This window comes from Musca autumnalis, unplaced genomic scaffold, assembly GCF_047663935.1.
Source record: "Musca autumnalis isolate F117 unplaced genomic scaffold, ASM4766393v1 scaffold_3, whole genome shotgun sequence".
NCBI classification, from domain to species: Eukaryota; Metazoa; Arthropoda; class Insecta; order Diptera; family Muscidae; genus Musca; species Musca autumnalis.
This window is the reverse complement of record NW_027411866.1, coordinates 113,140,317-113,159,387: the sequence shown is the minus strand read 5'-3', so window position 1 is coordinate 113,159,387 and position 19,071 is coordinate 113,140,317. Positions and strand designations below refer to the sequence as shown.

Genomic DNA, 19,071 nt, shown 5'->3' with positions numbered 1-19,071 from the left:
AGAAAATTACGTTCAAAGTAATCACTGGAAAAATATAATGTCTAAATATCCAACATCTAAAGAAATATTTTATTTGCCTTTATTTATTTTCAGTGATGACTTCGAACCGAATAATGCTCTAGGTTCGCACGCTGGCATCCAAAAAATTTGTGGTGTGTACATAAAATTTGCTTGTGCGCCGTATCACATGGCTTCTAAATTACAAAATATTTATACAGGAATGCTTCTTTTTAGTGAAGACAGGAAACAATTCGGAAATTCCCGTGTATTTACACCATTTATAAATTGCCTGAATATCCTAGAAAGTGAAGGAATCATTTTAGATTCAGAAATAGAAGAATTTAAGGTTGTAAAACTTGTTCCTGTGTTGGTTTTAGGCGATAATTTGGGGTTGAACACTATTCTTGGATTTTCGGAAAGTTTTAACAGCAATTTTTTTTGTAGATTTTGTAAAATGAAACGTTGCGATACGCAGAAGTCTAGTGAAGAAAATTTAAGTTTGTTGCGAAATGACATTAATTATGAGGGTGATGTAGGAGCATCAAATGTTAGGCAAACAGGTATAAAAGAAACATGCGTTTGGAATAAATTAAAACATTTTAATGTTCTTAATAACTCTGCTGTTGATGTTATGCATGATTTGCTGGAGGGTGTTTGCCATTACGATTTGATATTTATTTTAAATTCATTTATTACAAAATATAAGTTTTTTACTTTAGAACAGTTAAATTATCGGATTTTGGTATTTAATTATGGCCCTAATTGTAAGAATAAGCCACCCATTTTAAATAGTGATGCTCTTCTGAAATTTAAGTTGAAAATGTCTGCATCTGAAATGAAAACATTTTCTTCTAATCTGTCTTTAATAATTGGAGACTTAGTTCCAGATTGCGAAGAATGGAACTTATATTTACTGCTAAGAGCAATTCTAAACATATGTTGTAGTTCAGATGTCTTACATATTGAATCAAACGTAATACTAACAAACCTTATAACAGAGCACCACAGTTTATACATGAAACTATCAAATTCGACTTTGAAACCTAAATATCATAATATGACCCATTATGGAAGAATTATGAACGAAGTTGGTCCACTTAAACATCTGTCATCAATTCGATTCGAAGCGTTCCACCAGCCTTTCAAAAAATGTGCAACTTCCACCAATTCTAGAGTTAATTTAATTAAAACATTATTCACAAAATACCAGCTAAACATCGCAAATACTATATTAAATTTTGAAGAGTTTTACACCAACAAAATTGAAGTAGGAAGTGTTGTAGAATCTGATATGGAAAGTATTGTACAGAAATTCCATCTACAAAATCCTATTTCAATTACAAACTACATAATTATTAATGACATTTTATATAAAAACAAAATGGTTGTGCATATAGGATATAGTGAAGACCAACTGCCGGAATTCGCACTTATTTTGCATATTTCTAATCAACCACAACCAATTCTTTGTCTGCAGGGAATATTAAATCATGGATTTGATAACCATTTTTATGCATTTCGAGTAGAACTCGATGACTTTTTTTTTACACTTCCAGTGGATTCATTGTACACAAGAACCACATCATACTTATGTTTAAATTCTGAAAACAAGTTATTTATAAATTGGCTTTAATACATATGAATATACTATGTATATGTTATTATACTTTTTACTATTATATTATAATATATACTTTTTGAATTGAATTTCTTTATTTTAAATAAAATGTGTATATTAACAATTGTTTTTAAAATTAGTTTTTCATGAATCATAGAATTATATCTGCCGTAAGTATGCAAATGTATCCAAACATAAATATGTTTGCACCCAAACATAAATATGTTTGCACCCAAACATAAATTTGTTTGCGCCCAAACATACATTTGTTTGCACCCAAACATAAATATGTTTGCACCTAAACATAAATTTGTTTGTACCCAAACATAAATATGTTTGCACCCAAACATAAATTTGTTTGCACCCAAACATAAATATGTTTGCACCCAAACATAAATTTGTTTGCGCCCAAACATACATTTGTTTGCACCCAAACATAAATATGTTTGCACCCAAACATAAATTTGTTTGCACCCAAACATAAATATGTTTGCACCCAAACATAAATTTGTTTGCACCCAAACATAAATTTGTTTGCACCCAAACATAAATACGTTTGCACCCAAACATAAATTTGTTTGCACCTAAACATAAATTTGTTTCCACCCAAACATAAATTTGTTTGCACCCAAACATAAATTTGTTTCCACCCAAACATATATTTGTTTGCACCCAAACATAAAATTGTTTCCACCCAAACATATATTTGTTTCCACCCAAACATTAATTTGTTTGCATACCCAAACATTTTTTATGTTTGGGACTGTTGCAAACATATATATGTTTGCTGCAAAATATGTTTGGGACATATGTTAGAGAGGCCGTTTTTTTTTTGCGTGTAGACAGCGGAATCCTATGCAAATGCATATATGATAAGGATGGTCGTAGAGAAAATCTGATTAGACAGAAACTCGTTTCATCACAAAATAAAACGAATTAGGCCCAGAAATGTTTGCATAATTTGCATGTCCATATTTTTACATATTTGCATAAAATGAGCATATGCAAAACCATAGGCAAGGATTTGTGGCCTGAATATCCCACCAAAATGGCTGAAATTTGGTATTAGGTCTTCGTTAGGGGCATGAAACTCTACACCTGAAATTTTTCGGTATAGGTCCACGTCTTCATATAGCCCCCATAGCACGGTTCCTCCCAATTTCCTTTTTTTTTGAAAGTTGTGGATTCAATTTCCCACCGAAATGGCTGAAATTCGGTATTAAGTCTTCGTTGGGGGTACAAAACTTTCCATCTGAAATTTGCCAGTATAGGTCAACGTCTTCATATAGCCCCCATAGAACAATACCTCCCGATTTCCGGTATTTTGAAGGTTGTGGGCTCAATATCCATCCGAAATGGCTGAAATTTGGTTTTAAGTCTTCCTTGGGGGTAAAAAACTTTCCACCTAAAATTTGTCGGTTTAGGTTCAGGCCTTCATACAGCCCCCATAGAACGATACCTTCCGATTTTCGGTATATTGAAGGTTTTGGCTGGTGGTTATACATTTCTTTATTTTATTGACTTGTCTGAAGAGAATTTTAAACAGAAAAATTGTACACACTAACATTTTGTGCCTTTTATTGAAATATTTGTTGCGTAAAAAATATGTAAAATGCATAAATTTTGCATATGCACATATTATTTTTTGCATATGAAAAATTTATGCATTTTGCATATGTCATATGTTTAAGCAGAAGCCAAAAATATGCTCAGTCCCAAAATTTGACATGATTGGGGTTGCATAAAATTCCGCTTTCTAGTTATAGATTGTAAAATAGCTGCCTATTTGACAATCGACGTACTTTTTCTCTTAACATAGATATATAATTGTTCCACAAACATCCCATAAGGGACAAGGGAGACTTCTCTCATATCAATGAGTGCACCCCGATTCACATTAGCTCTATGATATGGGACCTACAGTTTATCGCCGAGTCCGAACGGCGTATCTAACACACCACTTTTGTAGAGAAGTTTTACATGGCTGAAATACTCAGGAAATGTCGCCAACATTAATGGGGGGTATTTTGCCACCGTTGAAAAGTGTTTTAATGTTCCATGGCCGGGGAATCGAACCCACGACCTTATGCGTGCAAGGCGGGTGTGCATACCATTGCACCACGGTGGCACCCATAGATATAACTTTGCTAAGGTGGCTGCTATTCCGAGGACCGCTTATTCTTAAACCTAACCTATTAATAATAAATGTACATAAATTCTATTAACTCGACTTACCTTTCACAACACTTATGATGATGCAGGCAACTGTAGATAGACAGTGAAAATGTCCCCTTTAGAGAGTCTTAAGTACATGATGAACTAATCGGAAGTCGGAGAAAATAGAGGAGACAGCGGTTCTGCAAACTCATCTTGAAACGATCTTCTTGACAAACAGCAAATGAAGAAATTAAAACCAAGTAGGAAATATTAATGGACAGACAGATAGATGAAAGGCAGCCCCAATAGGCTAGTAGTAGGTAGAATTACAGTTGGAGAGAGAGAGCGAGAGCGAGTAGTTCATAAACTTTTTGAAGATATAGTAAAGCCTTTAAAAACTTCCATTTGCATCTTGATTTTTCTTTATTTCGTATGTGTGAGTGGTTCTTGAGTGACTGACGACTGACTGAGATTATGTGTGTGTGTGTTGGTTGATGTGACTTAGAATTATCCATTGATTGAATTCGCATTGGAACTGGCTAAGGCATTTGCCGCTTCGGCTGCCTGTTGAGACAATGTCTTTTGATGATCCTCCTCGGCCGGTGACGGTGAGGCATCACGTCGTGGCGGCATACGTTCATTGACCGCATCCAAACCTTTGGCTTCCGCAAATGAGGCGATTTTGTGATTTGGCGAAAAGCCTTGCATGGCATTCGTCAGCGACTTCTTGCCACCGGACAAGGCTCCCAGAGGCAGGGCTCCAGTGGGCGTTAGACCCTTAAGCTGTAATACAGATTCTGATTCTTCTCGCAATACCGAGAATACACGAGCCATTTTACCAATGGCCCTAATCTTATTGCGTATAACTTCTTTACGGGCAGCTGCCTCATCATCCGAACAGGGTTCATCTTGCTCACTCATCAACTCATCATCTGAGCAGATATTCAAAACATTCATTAGCATTTCTGTTACCTTTTCACCCACAAATGGTAGGGACCAAGTGAAGACATCCATGAAATTCGGAAGCCAATAAGGATGGGGCGAACAATTGAATTGGCGGATGTTCATGACATTGTTCTCGTATTTCAACACAGCAGCCTTGTTGTTGTACACATCCAAATAGTTGGGCGCCGAGAAGATGGTGATGAGCGATGGAAATCCTGTGGTCTGCGATTTGCGATACATACGATAGCCGGCGTCCTGCGCCTCATGGGCTCGTATTATCGACAGCAGATTGTTGTTTTGCAAAAAGTCACAGCAAGCCGCATAACTGTAGAAATATGAACACCCCCTTACCGAATTGTGCGTATAGAAATCGGAATTTTTCTCATTGCCAAAATCCTCCAGCGGATCGGACCACAGCAGGTCACACATAGGTCCAAAGGCTGGTGGCTCCTTGAAACGATCCAAACGACGTATATCATCAAGTTCGTGTATCTCCGGTGACAGGCCACCGTGGACACAAAGGAACTGTTGATTCATGAGAGCCGCCAGCGGCAAACAATCAAATGCTTCCATACAGGCATCGTATACTCGTTCCGAGTATTTCATTTTGCACTCCTGTTTAAATGTGAAGTATTCGGTTAGATGGCGGCATTCATGATTGCCGCGCAACAAAAACAAGGTTGTGGGATAGGTGATCTTCAGCGACCACAAATAGAGGACACATTCAATGCTGAAATAGCCTCGATCCACATAATCACCCAAGAAAAGATATTTTGTGGTAGCCGGTGAGCCGCCAATTTCAAAAAGTTTCATTAGATCATAAAACTGGCCGTGGATATCACCGCACACCGTGACCGGAGCTTCAATGTCGATCATCGTTTTCTCTTGCCTCAGCAAGGTGGCGCCATCACGAATAATTCTCAGTGCCGCATCCTCTTCGATGCGTCCCTCCAAAATGAAGTGTTGCTTAAGGACATCATGATGTGGCTTGCCCGTGCGTGGATCAAATATATCTGCCGAGGTGAGTTTGCGACTTGGGGGAAATGGTACACTGTCGATTACACGATCTTTGGTATTTAATGGTGGTTTCTTAATGGGGCTGTCATGGACATTATTACCGGTGGTGGTACCTCCACCACCACCGCCGCCACTACCAGCTGCTGCTGAGCCTACGGTTTTATTTGAATTTACAGCTGTTTGTTTGTCATGTATGTTGTTGTTGCCGCTACTGGATGCGGTGGTTTTCTGTTGTTGCTGCTGTGTTGATGGTGGATGTTGGGTGGCTGGTGAAGACATGTTTCGTTCGTTTATATCCTGAAGATGACAATGGCGATGCTGATGATGAAGAGTTTTCTTCTTTTTCGTTTAGGGGTTTCCCAGCCAAAGAAAGAAATGTATTTTTTGTTTAATTCACGTTCCAAAAATTGAATGTTTGGCTGGGGGTGATGAATATGTTTTAAAGCTTTGTTTCCTTTGTATCGTTTGGTTCGATTTGGGAATTGTGTTACTGTTTTTTTATTATCTCCTTCTTAATTCGTTATATTGCGTTTTGAACTTTTAAAATGTTTCCCTTTGATGGGTTGTTTTTTTCGTGTTTCCTTGCTTTAACTTAGAGTGCCTCAAGGATTTGTGTGTTCTCCCTCCTGTACTCTGCTTGCAATATTCCAGTTGTATCCTTAGTCCGTTTTGGTAAATGTGGCAAAGCTTCTTTTTTCCAAGGCAAAACACACAAGGAAGCAAGCAATATGATTTTGCTTATACGTGACTGACTATATTCGGGGGTAAATGTGAGTGTGTGTGTGTGTGTATAAATAGAAAATGTTTGTATGCTAAGCTATACAAACGTCACAGTGACCTGTAAAGAGAACAAGAAGAATAAGAGAAATAATGTTTAAATCAAATGGATATAAAAAATTAATGCAATTCAAGAAATAGAAATGTTTTTGTAGAAATATTTAAATCTTATAAAGAACTTCTGTTGGACGCCATTTTACACCCTATATATGTACTAGCGTACAAAGCCAAGGGTGTTTATGACCCCAACGAGGTAGTCAGCCATCTAGGCAATCTAATTTACATATTGATATGTGTTTGATGTACTTAGACTCTCCGTCCGTCCGACCGTCCTTCTTCCTGATGATAGACTCATTGGATATTCGTGTCTAATTGGCTTTACTTAGTCATTATCTTCTAATTAATTGGCACAAAAATACATAAGCAACAACAACGACTCCTTCGAGAAAAGCCATTATTGTTTAACTTTTATTTGACCACTAGACGCCACCAAGCAACCATTCAACGATATTTGGCCTCTAATTACCAGTTTTGTTGTTGTTTTATTAGATTGAAGGCGATTGACGATGAGATTTTTTTTTTTAAGATAAAAATTTGTTTTTGTTTAGTTTTAAAATATATTTGCATATTACAAAGTAGTTAATGAGGGAGTTTTTGGGTTGAGGGGGGGGGAAATATGTTCATAGATGTAGAGCCCTGTGTTTTACCTTAAAGAGGAAGTCCGCTCAGATTCCAAAATATTTGAAATATTAATAAGCTTAAGAACCTTCAGTGACTTAAGAGTTCAGCTAATTCAAAATGAGAAAATCGATCAAAGAAAGGAAAGGAAAGCTGCCGTCTAAACCCTCCTTCACATATAGTTTATATTTTGTAACGGAATTGCCTTCTGGGAGCATAACTGAGTATAGAGAAATGCCTAGTTGATATTTTGGGCGGCTGCAAAACAGATCAGCGGATCAAACGGATGAGTGTCGGAGGAATCGACTGAGTGTCTTCCATTAAATACAAAATGGGTCTTGTGAACGTAAAATTTCGTATCACAGGGCAACAGTAGGAGGAGAAATTTAACGAACGAGAAAAAAAGTACTACCATTCATTTCAGTTGGTCACCATAAAATTTAGACCTTTGGACCATTATATCAGGAAACATGGACTTGCCCACGAAAAACATATTACGAGGGCTGCACGATAATCATCTGGCCTAACTATGAAAACGCGAATATTTACCAACAAAAATAGTTTTATTGTTTTCTTAAGCAGTCTCCAGCATGATTAATGTACTTCTTCATTCGCCCAAACCAATTGTTCAACATATTCTTCTGGCGACGAAAATTGTTGACCACGCCCTTTATGTCTTGATGTGCGGGAATTAAATGAAGTTATTGGATCCACAGTCTGATGACCCATCAATTGCACGTTTTGTACGGTCAAACAGGAGCTGGTTTGAATTGATATGTGTGAGCTCGCATTGTTTTGATGCAGAATGATTCGTATTCATTCGTTATTTTTTCGAATTTCTCCGGAAACATGAGGCAAACACTCACAATTAACCGTCCAACATTTCTCAAGCCGTATAGTCGCCACACGGTCAGTTTTGCCGAAGAAACAGGCGACCATTTGCTTCGAAGTGCTTCTTATGTGAACAAATTTCGTTGGATTTGGCTCGCTTTCGAAGACCTACACGGTCGATTCCTGTTTTGTTTCGGGCTCCTAAGCACAGATCTAGCATTCGTTGTCTTTGATGATCTTACAATATCTTTGTACCAATCCACAAGAGCCTTTTCTGAGCGATTGTCCAATTTTACCGGATCTAACGAGAAAATTCCATTTTTGCGGTCATGTGTTCATGCAATATCAAATGTTAGTTGGTGGAAAAATGCCCAAGGATGTCTATATCTCACAGTATATAACATGGCGATCTTGCATCCGTTCACGCAAGGCTTAATTTTTTTCTGGCACAACGACCGTTTTTGCACGACCCTCAGGACCTTCGTTTTTTGCGAGTATCGGCCAGTTTTTCATTGTGCTATTGGATGGCCCTTTATCGACATACAAAGATTTAATTTGATTGATGCACTCTTGCCGTGATTATCCACGTCGAAATTTGTGACAAATAATTGGACGAAAATGTTCACAAGTAAATTCAATTTTTTTTTCAAAAGTGATTTTTTCTAGTCACTGTAAACAATACAACACATGGTTATAGGACAAACTGTCCTGAGTACATTTAGATTAAAAATTGTAAAAACAATTCAAATGGCGGCGGGCATCACGCGGTGTTGCATAGGCCAGCCAGATAATTTTCGTGCAGCCTTCGTATCGATGTAAACAGAGACACTATGAGTATCTTCTGTAAAAGTTTCCAAAGGATCCTCGAACAGACCCTTAACCGCACATAAACAAAAATGTGGGACATTTGTGTGGGTGTTACCTCAAGCAGGGGACCGATAGGGTACACTTTTGACCATGAACTAAGTTTGGACACAATATTTCGAGTTCCAAAGTTTGAACCAAATCTGTTGCTCCGTTTATGAGATATAACGTGTACCGTTTTAGCGAATATTTTTGAATTTTGTGGGGGAGGTACCGAATGGAATGGACCTATAAGCACCAACTTTATTACAGTATGGACTTGCCACTCAAAAACCCTGTTTCATCGTAATTGGTGCCTTGAGTGTAACCTTTTGCAAGAATAATTAAAACGATTCGAGAGGTTGTCCTAAACTGCACTTTTCCGAAATTTTGTGTGGGAGGTACCCGAGGGAGTTGACATATATAGTGCATATTATAAAATGATCTATATCTCGTAGAAATATCACGATGTGCATAGGCATAGTTACTGCCTTCGAGATGCACAATTTTAGCAAAAAGTTTAGAAATTTGGGGAGGAGGTACCCAAAGGAGTGGATCGATATGGCCCTTATTAGAATATTACGACTGCCAAATTTTGGACCGAGTCGGTGTATTCGTTCGAGAGTTATCGTGGGCTGCATCCACTACACATGGTTCCTTAGCGTTTTTTTTTTTACAACTACCGCACCATTTTCTCAGGAAGTATGGACTTGCCCCTGAAAAAATTGCATCGACGTAAGGGGGGCAGCAACAAGTTGTTAGAACAAAAATTAAAAAGAATTGGAGAGGAGGTCCTAAACTGCACTCTTCCGAATTATTTTGTGGGGGTACCCGAAGGAGTCAACCGATATAGACTATATTCGAACTTTATCTACTTCTGGTAGAAATATTACGATATGCAAAGTATAGACCAAATTAGTAAGTTCATTCAAGAGTTACCCTGCCCATAATTTTTGCGACAAAAATTTAACTTTTGTGGGGAAGGTACCGTAGGTAGTGGACCCATATGGTCCATCTTTAAACTTAAACTAAGTTTGAACAAAATATTACAAATGCCAAATTTTGGACCAAATCGGTTAATTCGTTCGAGAGTTATCATACGCTCCAGCCAGACAGACAGACGGACCGACATTGCTAAATCGGCTCCAAACGGATTTCGTACAAATATACTTGGGATCTAAAACAACTAATATATTAGGCAGGGGCTAGGCCCGGTGTCAGGGGGTAGGCCCGAAATGATAATTCAATAGGCGTTTTGTATAAGCCATGATAAACACGATACCTTTGGTAAATTATATTAAGTTATATATATTGTTGAACATTTGTTAGGGAGGTACGATTTGAGAGTCGTTAATTCCTTTGAGAGTTATCATACGCTAAAGCCAGACAGACAGACGGACGGACATTGCTAAATCGGCTCCAAACGGATTTCGTACAAATATACTTGGGATCTAAAACAACTAATATATTAGGAAAGGGTTAGGCCCGGGGTCAGGGGTAGGCCCGAAATGATAACTCCATAGACGTTTTATATAAGCCACGATAAACACGATACCTTTGGTAAATTATATATATTGTTGGACATTTGTTAGGGAGGTACGATTTGAGAGTCGTTGGATGTACCCGAAAGAGCGAATCCATATCTATATTTTTGCAAAATTAGTTTCTCTGTAAGTATTATTTATTATCCTCTTTAATTATAAGAATTTTTTCCAATAGCTATCAATATAATCTTTCTTTTCAAAAGGATTAAAATTTAATTTTCAATTAAATATTTTCTACATTTTCAATTACACCACTTGCTGCTTCTGTTGTTGTAGTTGTTGGCTGATGCTAATAGATTGTTGTAAATAAATTTATTGGCATTTTAGCATAGATTTCGAAATAACATGTTAATGAAAGCGATTTGCTTACCACTAGACAGACAGACAGACGTACGAAAGAATTGCTGTGTCCATGGCATACTCACACAGGGATAATTAATTAATTATATTGACAAGATTAGTTTAATTAATAGAAGAGATTAAAAAAAAAACAACAAAAAAACATGCTCGTGGTAATTACCATCGACAGAAACAAAGTTAAATAAAAATTTAATAAACAAATAACCAACTAAAATGGTAATGACGCTTTTTATTTGCTAATGAATTACTTTTTATTTGTTTATTTATTTTCGTTAGTTGCGAACAAATAGCGAACAAACTTTGGCAAATAACAAATAAAGACTGACTTTAAACCTTGTAGAAAAATGTATATGCATTTTTTCAAAAAACACTTATTTTTTTGGTGCTGGGCTACTAAAAATAATTAAAAACAATTAATATACTATAAGCAAAAAAAAAAAAATAAATAAATAAATAAAAACTAAATATACATAAATAAATACATATAATTGTGCACATACCTACATATGTATATTTTTGTATATTTGCAATTCAAAATTGTCAAAAAAAAGTTTTAAAAAGAAAGAACATGTTGTGTGTTGAACAGTCAACAGCAAAGAGAAAGTCCATCAGACCATGACTTGATGCATAATTTTGTATGTATACATATGTACATGTATGTATGTTTGTTATTTTATTATTTAAAAAATCTAATTTCTTTTATAATGAATAATTGCTTAAGAATTTTAAGTAATTATAATCCGTAACGTCTACAAATATATGCAATAAATCTGTTGTTTTCGCATAAAACGACATAAGTACAAAATTGCAATTTGTCACGAGAGCAAAAATAAGATTTTTAAATTTGTTGTAATGACTGCTAATGTTTGTCGATTTTCGCATTTTTACACACAATTCTAAGAAAAAAATATTTTTTAATTATTAAAATTTTTAAAACTTTAAAACTTATGCTTGCGATTTATTCTCCTTATGTTGCATGCAATTCTTATTTTACAAAAATTATCTTCCTTTTTTTACCCTCCACCATAATATGGAGGGTATAATTATAATTGTTATTCCGTTTGTAACACATCGAAATATTCGTCTGAGACCCCATAAAGTATAAATATGTATAAGTATATGGTGATTTCTGAGTGTAATCGCACAATTTTTCAAGATGAGGTTTTTGATTTCCCTTATTTATTGCTGTGGTGATTACTAGTATTTCTTTGCACATAGTTTTAACAGAATTTGACATTTTAAAGGCGCGATATCTCTGGAACCGTTTGTCAAAAAAATTCTGAAAATATACTAAAGTGTTTTGCTGATGAGCAGCATCACCACAGCAAAAAGTAAGGGAAATCAAAAACCTCATCTTGAAATTGTTCGGTTTCACTGAGAAACCCCCATATATAAATATAAAGCATAAAATTTAAGTCGATATAACCATGTCCGTCAGTCCGTCCGGCTGTCTGTCTGTTGAAATCAAGATACAGCTCGCAATTTTTAAGATAGATAATTTGGTATAGAAGTTTCTATCACTCCTAGGATGTTTGGTATTGAAAATGCTAAATCGGTCTACGCTTTCATATAGCCCCCATAGAACTGTACCTCCCGATTTACGGTATTTTGAAGGTTGTGGCCTCAATATCCCACCGAAAAGGCTGAAATTTAGTATTTAGTCTTCGTCGGAGGTATTAAACTTTCCACCTGAAATTTGTAGGTATAGGTCCACGCCTTCATATAGCCTCCACAGAACCCCCCGATTTTCGGTATTTTCAAAGATGTTGCTTCAATATTCCACCGAAATGGCTGAAATTTGGTATTTAGTTTTCGTTGGTGGTATAAAACTTTCCCCCCAGAAATTAGTCGGTACAGGTCCACGCCGTCATATACCCCCGCAACAACCCACCGAAATGGCTTAAATTTGGTAATTATACAACGTTGCACAGAGGGGAAATTTGTGTTAAAATTTGATCAAAAGCCCTAGAAAGCTCATTTATAGTCGGATTGATATAAAATTTTTCACAAAGCATATCTTTTGTACAAGGATTAATCGTATAGAAAATAATGAAAATCGGTCCAGATTTGGATGCAGCTTCCAATGAGATCTGATATGAGATAAAAATGCACCAAAATCACTGAAATTTGACACATGCAACCTGAACTAGCCAACAAAAAACATTGAGCCAATTTTCAAACAAATCGGTACAGATGTATTTATAGTCCCATATACATATATTTCATTCCAAATTTTATTTTTTGAAACTTACTTAAATTAAATTTTTCTCAATTCACATGAGAAAAGCCGGGAATATTTCTGAATAATGCAGACATATTTGATAGGTGTTGGTTTAGTCTGATAAATAAGAGTCCCGGTTATAAGGCGGAACAAAATTTGCAATTCCATATAAAAATATTTCATATTTTAGTTGAGAAAAATTAGATTTTTTAGGAATGGCGCAAATATGCGCAATTTTTTATGATTGAATCTGATATTTGAGATTCAAGCGCATAAAACATTAGAAGAAACTATGGTCGGGAAACGACGGGGAAATAGACTTTTTCACTATTGAAATTTTAGTAATCTTAAAAATTATCATAAAAAATTGTTACAAAGAGGATATGTATCACCATTATTAAAGAGCAAAAATGTAAAATAAATCTGAAAATTTTAAATGCAAATCTTGTTTTGAGACTGTACAAAAACAATAAATCTTGAAAAATATAAATTTTCGCGGAAATAATGTCATTTTAATGTCCACCTAATTTCTTTGTTTTCGAAAATTTACTTTTTGTTTTCAGTATGGCTGAGTTCAATCGACTGCTGCATTGGATTGGTTAATCTTACAAAGTCGAGGATGGTTATAGCAAATGTAGAAAAGAGTGTGGTTGCGTTTATCAACATTTTTTTCATAAAAAAACGATTTTCATATTTTGAGTTTTGAGCAACTTTAGGCCTATGTTTCCCCTCTGTGCGTTGGAGGCAAAAACCTTTCCGACTGTAAATCGTCGGTAAAGGTCCCCATAGAAATGCCTGAAATTTGTAGAATAGAATTATCCTGATAGGTCGACGTCTTCCTATATTCCCTATAGAAGCGTACCTCCTGATTTTCGGTATTTTGTAGGTTTTAGCAACATTATTTGTTCAAAACATTCTCATATCGACACCGTTAAAATATTTTCAAATATTATTTTTTTTAAAAATATTATCATATCTTATAATTTTGTTTTTAAAATATTATTTTTGACAATTTACAAAATGTCCAAAAAGTGGAGAAGCGTCCCCACACATGGGGCAGCCGAAATCATATCTATGATACAAATGACAAATGATGATAGATCTTCGTTAAACTCACAATTTTTCATTTAACGAATTTTTCTAACACCTGTAGTTTTCGAGAAAATCGGCGCTGGCCTAGGCGCCCCAGTGGCGAAGCCGCCCCATGTTACCATATATAAACAGTTATATGTTACTTCCCCATGCCGAAGATATTGACATCATGGGTCGATCGGTAAAGAAAGTGACTGATACCTGCGCAAGAGTCGAGGGAAATCTGCTGAAGTCGGTCTGACAGTAAACGGCGATAAAACTAAGTTGATGTTATCGAAGCGTAATACGTCGACAGATCTCGCACCAACCAAAAATTTTGAGGTAGTAAAAGACTTCGTCTACCTCATAAGCACAACAAACAACACCAGTTGTGTAATAAGAAGAAGAATAGCGTTGGCCAACATATGCTACTTTGGGCTAAGTAAGCAGTTGAAGAATAAAGCCACATCTCGTCAAACAGAAGTAACACATTACAAAACATTGATACTGCCCATGCTAATGTATAGTTCCGAAGCATGGTTACTTGCGCAAGCAGATAAGGCAGTGCTTGGTGTGTTCGAGAGAAAAATTCTTCGAAAGATTTACGGGCCAATTTGCGTTGGAGGTGAATAACGATGCCATATGAACAACAAGCTGTATCAACTATACATGGACATCGGTATAGTTAAACGTATAGAGATACAACCATTGCGTTGACTAGGCCATGTCATAAGTATGAGTGATGATGAACCCGCTAAAAAGACGTATAAATACGGGCCGCTTGCTGGCTCACTAGCAGTTCAAGACTTCGATGGATCGAACAAGTGAAATACAACATCAGAAAACGCCATATCCCAGATTGGGAAAATACAGCAACAAACTGAGAGGATTGGAGATATTTTCTTAGTTCGGATTATGGAATAAATATTCTGTAAAAAGCCAGCTAGAGTACGTACGAATTAAACAAGTTCATGTTTAAATTTCCCCCCGAGTGTTCTCTTAAATATCATTCCGTTAATATTTCAGACCTCCTTAAAGCATTAAATTGCTCTCAAACTAATATTTCATATATTCATACATATGAGTATTAATACTACCGTTTTTAATAATTCTGTCCAAACAAAAATAAGTGAAAAAACTAATTAATTAATGAACACATTATTTACATTAAAGTAAAAAAACTATTTGATTAATAATAGATAAGAACAAAAAAATAGTTGTTGAAAAGAAAAACATTGTATTCCAAAACAAATAAATATTTTTTTATTCACATTCCTGCCTGTAACGTGAAGTTTATAAATACAAGGATGATAATGCTCGGCACGCGTACATCAAGGGAAAGTCTGTAGAAACTGCCTTAAATGAGGTTGGTTGATCACATTGAGGAGAATTTCTCAATATAATCTAGCAAAAACAAAAAAAATCCATTACCAAATAACGGGGATTTATACCCTCAGACTTAAGGCTAACGAGGTTAGTGTAGACACTTTGGTACGATGAAAATGTTCATTAGGGTTATGACTTTTTGACATTTTTTTTCACGAATGATTTCCTGCAGTGAGAATGAATGAACTTTTGTCTATTTATGGCTAAAATTACATTCATTCCATTTTATTATAAAAAAAAAATTATACTTGAAAAAAAATTTTTGAAAAAATGCTATGAAGTGAAAACAAAGTTTTCACCTGAATGACCCTTTGCCTATTAATGGCTAAAATAACTTTTATTCCATTTAAATATTGCAAAAGGTCCCGCATAAACCACTTTTAATTGTTATGATATATGAAATAAAGTTACATATAATATAAAATTAAATATACATCTAATAATACGATAATAAAATTATTGAGAAACAATAATGGAGAATAAAAAGTTTAAAAGCTTTTTGTGCGGAAGCTTTTTTATTGAATCACTTTATAATTAAGATTTTATGTAATCTTATGTAGAAACTCATCACGCTATAATACAGGGTTATGAGGTTGTAAAAAGTCATAACGAAGGGTTCCAAACTTTGCACGTCTAATATATCCTCCAGATATATGTAGATCAGTTTGGAATATAGACTATATCGGTCCACTCCTTCAGTTACCAACCACACAAAATTTTTAGCTTTAGGAACGACATCAAATTTTTTGCAGCGTATTGTGCTCGTGACCCCTTTTACGACGATATAACTTTTTCGGGGGCAAGTCCATACTGAGATAATATCCCAATAGCTCTAAATAACCGTGCCGACACCAACTCAAATGACTGACGAGCATAAAAACTTACCAATTGAGTATCCGATTTGGCCCAAAACTTTAGACATAGTAAAATTTCTTTCAAACCTACATTAAGTTCCAACTGCCAAAAAGCTCTATCAAGTTTGAATATGGACTATATCGCGAATGTGCAGTTTAAGGACATGTCAGGACCGTTTGAAAATTTTTACAGTAGATGGTCCTCGCGGACCGAAGGAGTGGACCGATATGGCTAAACTTCGAACTTTACCCGAAGAATTAGACCGATATGGCTCATCTTCGAACTATACTAAGTTTGGTTAAAATATTGGACCAATCCTTTCGAGAGTTATCGTGGGCTCCAATCACTACACGTGGTGCAATGGGATTTTTTACACCTTTCGGGCTATTTTCTCAGGAAGTATGGACTCGCCCCTGAAAAAACATGTATCGTCGTAACGGGGGCAGCGAATACAAGTGGCTGCAACAAAAATCAAAGCGATTCGAGATCAGGTCCTAAACTGCACTTTTTCGAAATGTTGTGTGGTTGCTACCCGATGGAGTGGACTGATAGAGTCCATATTCGAACATGACACAAATCTATTGGCCCCTTCGAGAGTTATCGTGCGCATAATTTTTCCGAAAAAAATTAACTTTTGTGGGGGAGGTACCGGAGGGCGTAGACCGATATGGCCCATCTTCGAACTTAAAATAAGTTTGGACAAAATATTACGAAAACCAAATTGTTGATCAAATCGACAGACAGACGGACGAACATGGCTAAATCAACTCCAAGTTGTCCAAACATACTTGGGGTCTAAAACCATTATTTCGATGAGGCACAATTTGCCAGTATCAAAGTGTTAACATAATTGCTGAGGATATAAAAGCATAAATGCTGAGGGCATAAAAATTGTAAACTTTTCTTGGGAAGGTATCCGAAGTAGTGCACCGATACACTCGTAGTCCTTCATCCAATTTTATCTACGTTGTGTAAAATTTAGACCAGATGGGTCACTCCTTTCGAGAGTTATCGTGTTATGATGCCCACAAATCGGACAAATCGACGCCACATTGCCTGAATGTGGGGACTAAAGACATTATATTAGTCAGGCGTGAACTGCTCTCATATAAATTGTATGCCTCTTAAAGTAAGGGAACAATTTTCAAGTAAAATTTGGTAAAAACTTGAAGTCTCTGGCAGGAACAGAGGAACAGAGCTATCTCATACATTTCTTTTAGAATACGTTAATAAATAACATGACATGTGCTATTAAATTATAATATTATCCCAGGTTAACCTTTTCAACTCTTTTTTGTTTCAAAAAAAAAAAAAAACGTCTTGTTGACTTGTGTCGGATGTTTTTGGAGGCAAGCAAAAACACAAATGAAAAAAATACAAGTGGCATAAAAAGTGTCTGTCACTTTGTCAGACAGTAGTATACTCTTAACTTGAAAGCGCATCCACATGTATACAAATTCATACCCAAAAACATCTGAAAATATAGTACATATTAACATACATATGTTCCATTGGGGCGGGTGTGTAACCGCCGAATGGATTTGTGTATTTACCAGCTATACACAAAAAATACTTGTGGGATTTTGACCACAACAACTAGACAGTCCGCCCCCGCCATCACACAAAAAACGGAATAATTTCTGTCAGACACAGAACCACAACAAAATAATAACAAGCAGAAAGAAATCACACGAAGCAAATAAACTGACAGACATGAAATGAAGACCGAACAAAAAAAGTAGCAAAAAAACTGCCAGTGACTAGCAATTGTCTAGGCATTATTACAGGTGGTGGCGTTGCTTGCTGGTATTTGCTTGAAAACAATTGGCTCATGCTCAACAAAACTAATACCAAAATCGAAAATCAAATCAAAGAAACTAAGAAAAACAAATTAAGTACTTCTCACCGACAGACAAACAGACAGACCACATGATTGAAATGTTGTGATTTATTTTTAATACCCTACAATAAGTCGAAATGGCAAACAGCAGATCAACTGAGGTCTGAGTAAACATAATAGGTTATTTGGCAAGGATAATTTATCTGTGGTGGTAGTACCTAAGAAAAGTTCCCACTTAACTTTTTTTTTTTTTTAAACTCGAGGGAACCAAAAAAATCGGCTTACGTTATCTGCATTTTTTTTTTGTTTTTGTAAAAATAGGTCAAAGCAGATATTGTCCTCAATGAATCGCTAAACATTTTACTGTTTGAGACTTTTGTTATATACATATGTAAGTACCTTTAATTTACCTCCCTTTTTTAATGTAGGGTGTGACAAATTTTAATTCTCTTTGGTAAAATAAAAACTGTAATTAAAATTCAGTTGTCATTCATTGCTGCATAACGACGACAATTATTTCAAAACGAAAATTAAAATATTATAAAATGTTTATGGGGTATATACTACATGACCATTTAAAGCAATGTATTATAGGGTGGGTCGATGTTCCACACACAGTACAAAAATAACCATTTGTTAAAAAAAATATTAAATAATGAGAGTGAAGTACTTTCATCTATGAAACATTGTTGCAGTAAATTACGTTTGTAGGTTTTTATTTTAAATTTCAAATTAGAACTTTCATACATATGTATATTAGGGTTATGACTTTTTTACAACCTCATATCCCTGGCCCACCTTATTTATAAGGTGATTCGGTGAAAAAACCTCACGTATAGAATGATTTTAAAATTTATCAGAATTATGGTGAATATTTTTCGAAGTCACTGTAAGCAGATATATAATTGAAAATAAACTTTAGAGCTAC

At 35.6% G+C, this 19,071-nt stretch overlaps 1 protein-coding gene across 13 annotated transcripts in view; it reads right to left on the bottom strand.

Moving 5' to 3' along the window:
- The window catches only part of LOC141397516 (serine/threonine-protein phosphatase 2B catalytic subunit 3-like), a 106,050-nt gene that overhangs the window by 18,918 nt on the left and 68,061 nt on the right, over positions 1 to 19,071 (bottom strand). For 10 of the 13 annotated variants that reach the window (XM_073973889.1, XM_073973893.1, XM_073973890.1 and 7 more), the window contains one exon: positions 3,854 to 6,575. In XM_073973889.1, the coding sequence (XP_073829990.1) occupies positions 4,283 to 6,016 (1,734 nt within the window). In that variant the 5' untranslated portion in view covers positions 6,017 to 6,575 and the 3' untranslated portion in view covers positions 3,854 to 4,282. Of the gene's footprint in view, positions 1 to 3,853; positions 6,576 to 10,780; positions 10,815 to 10,930; positions 11,123 to 19,071 lie in introns of those variants that run through there. The other 3 variants (XM_073973900.1, XM_073973892.1, XM_073973891.1) reach the window with 3 other exon arrangements.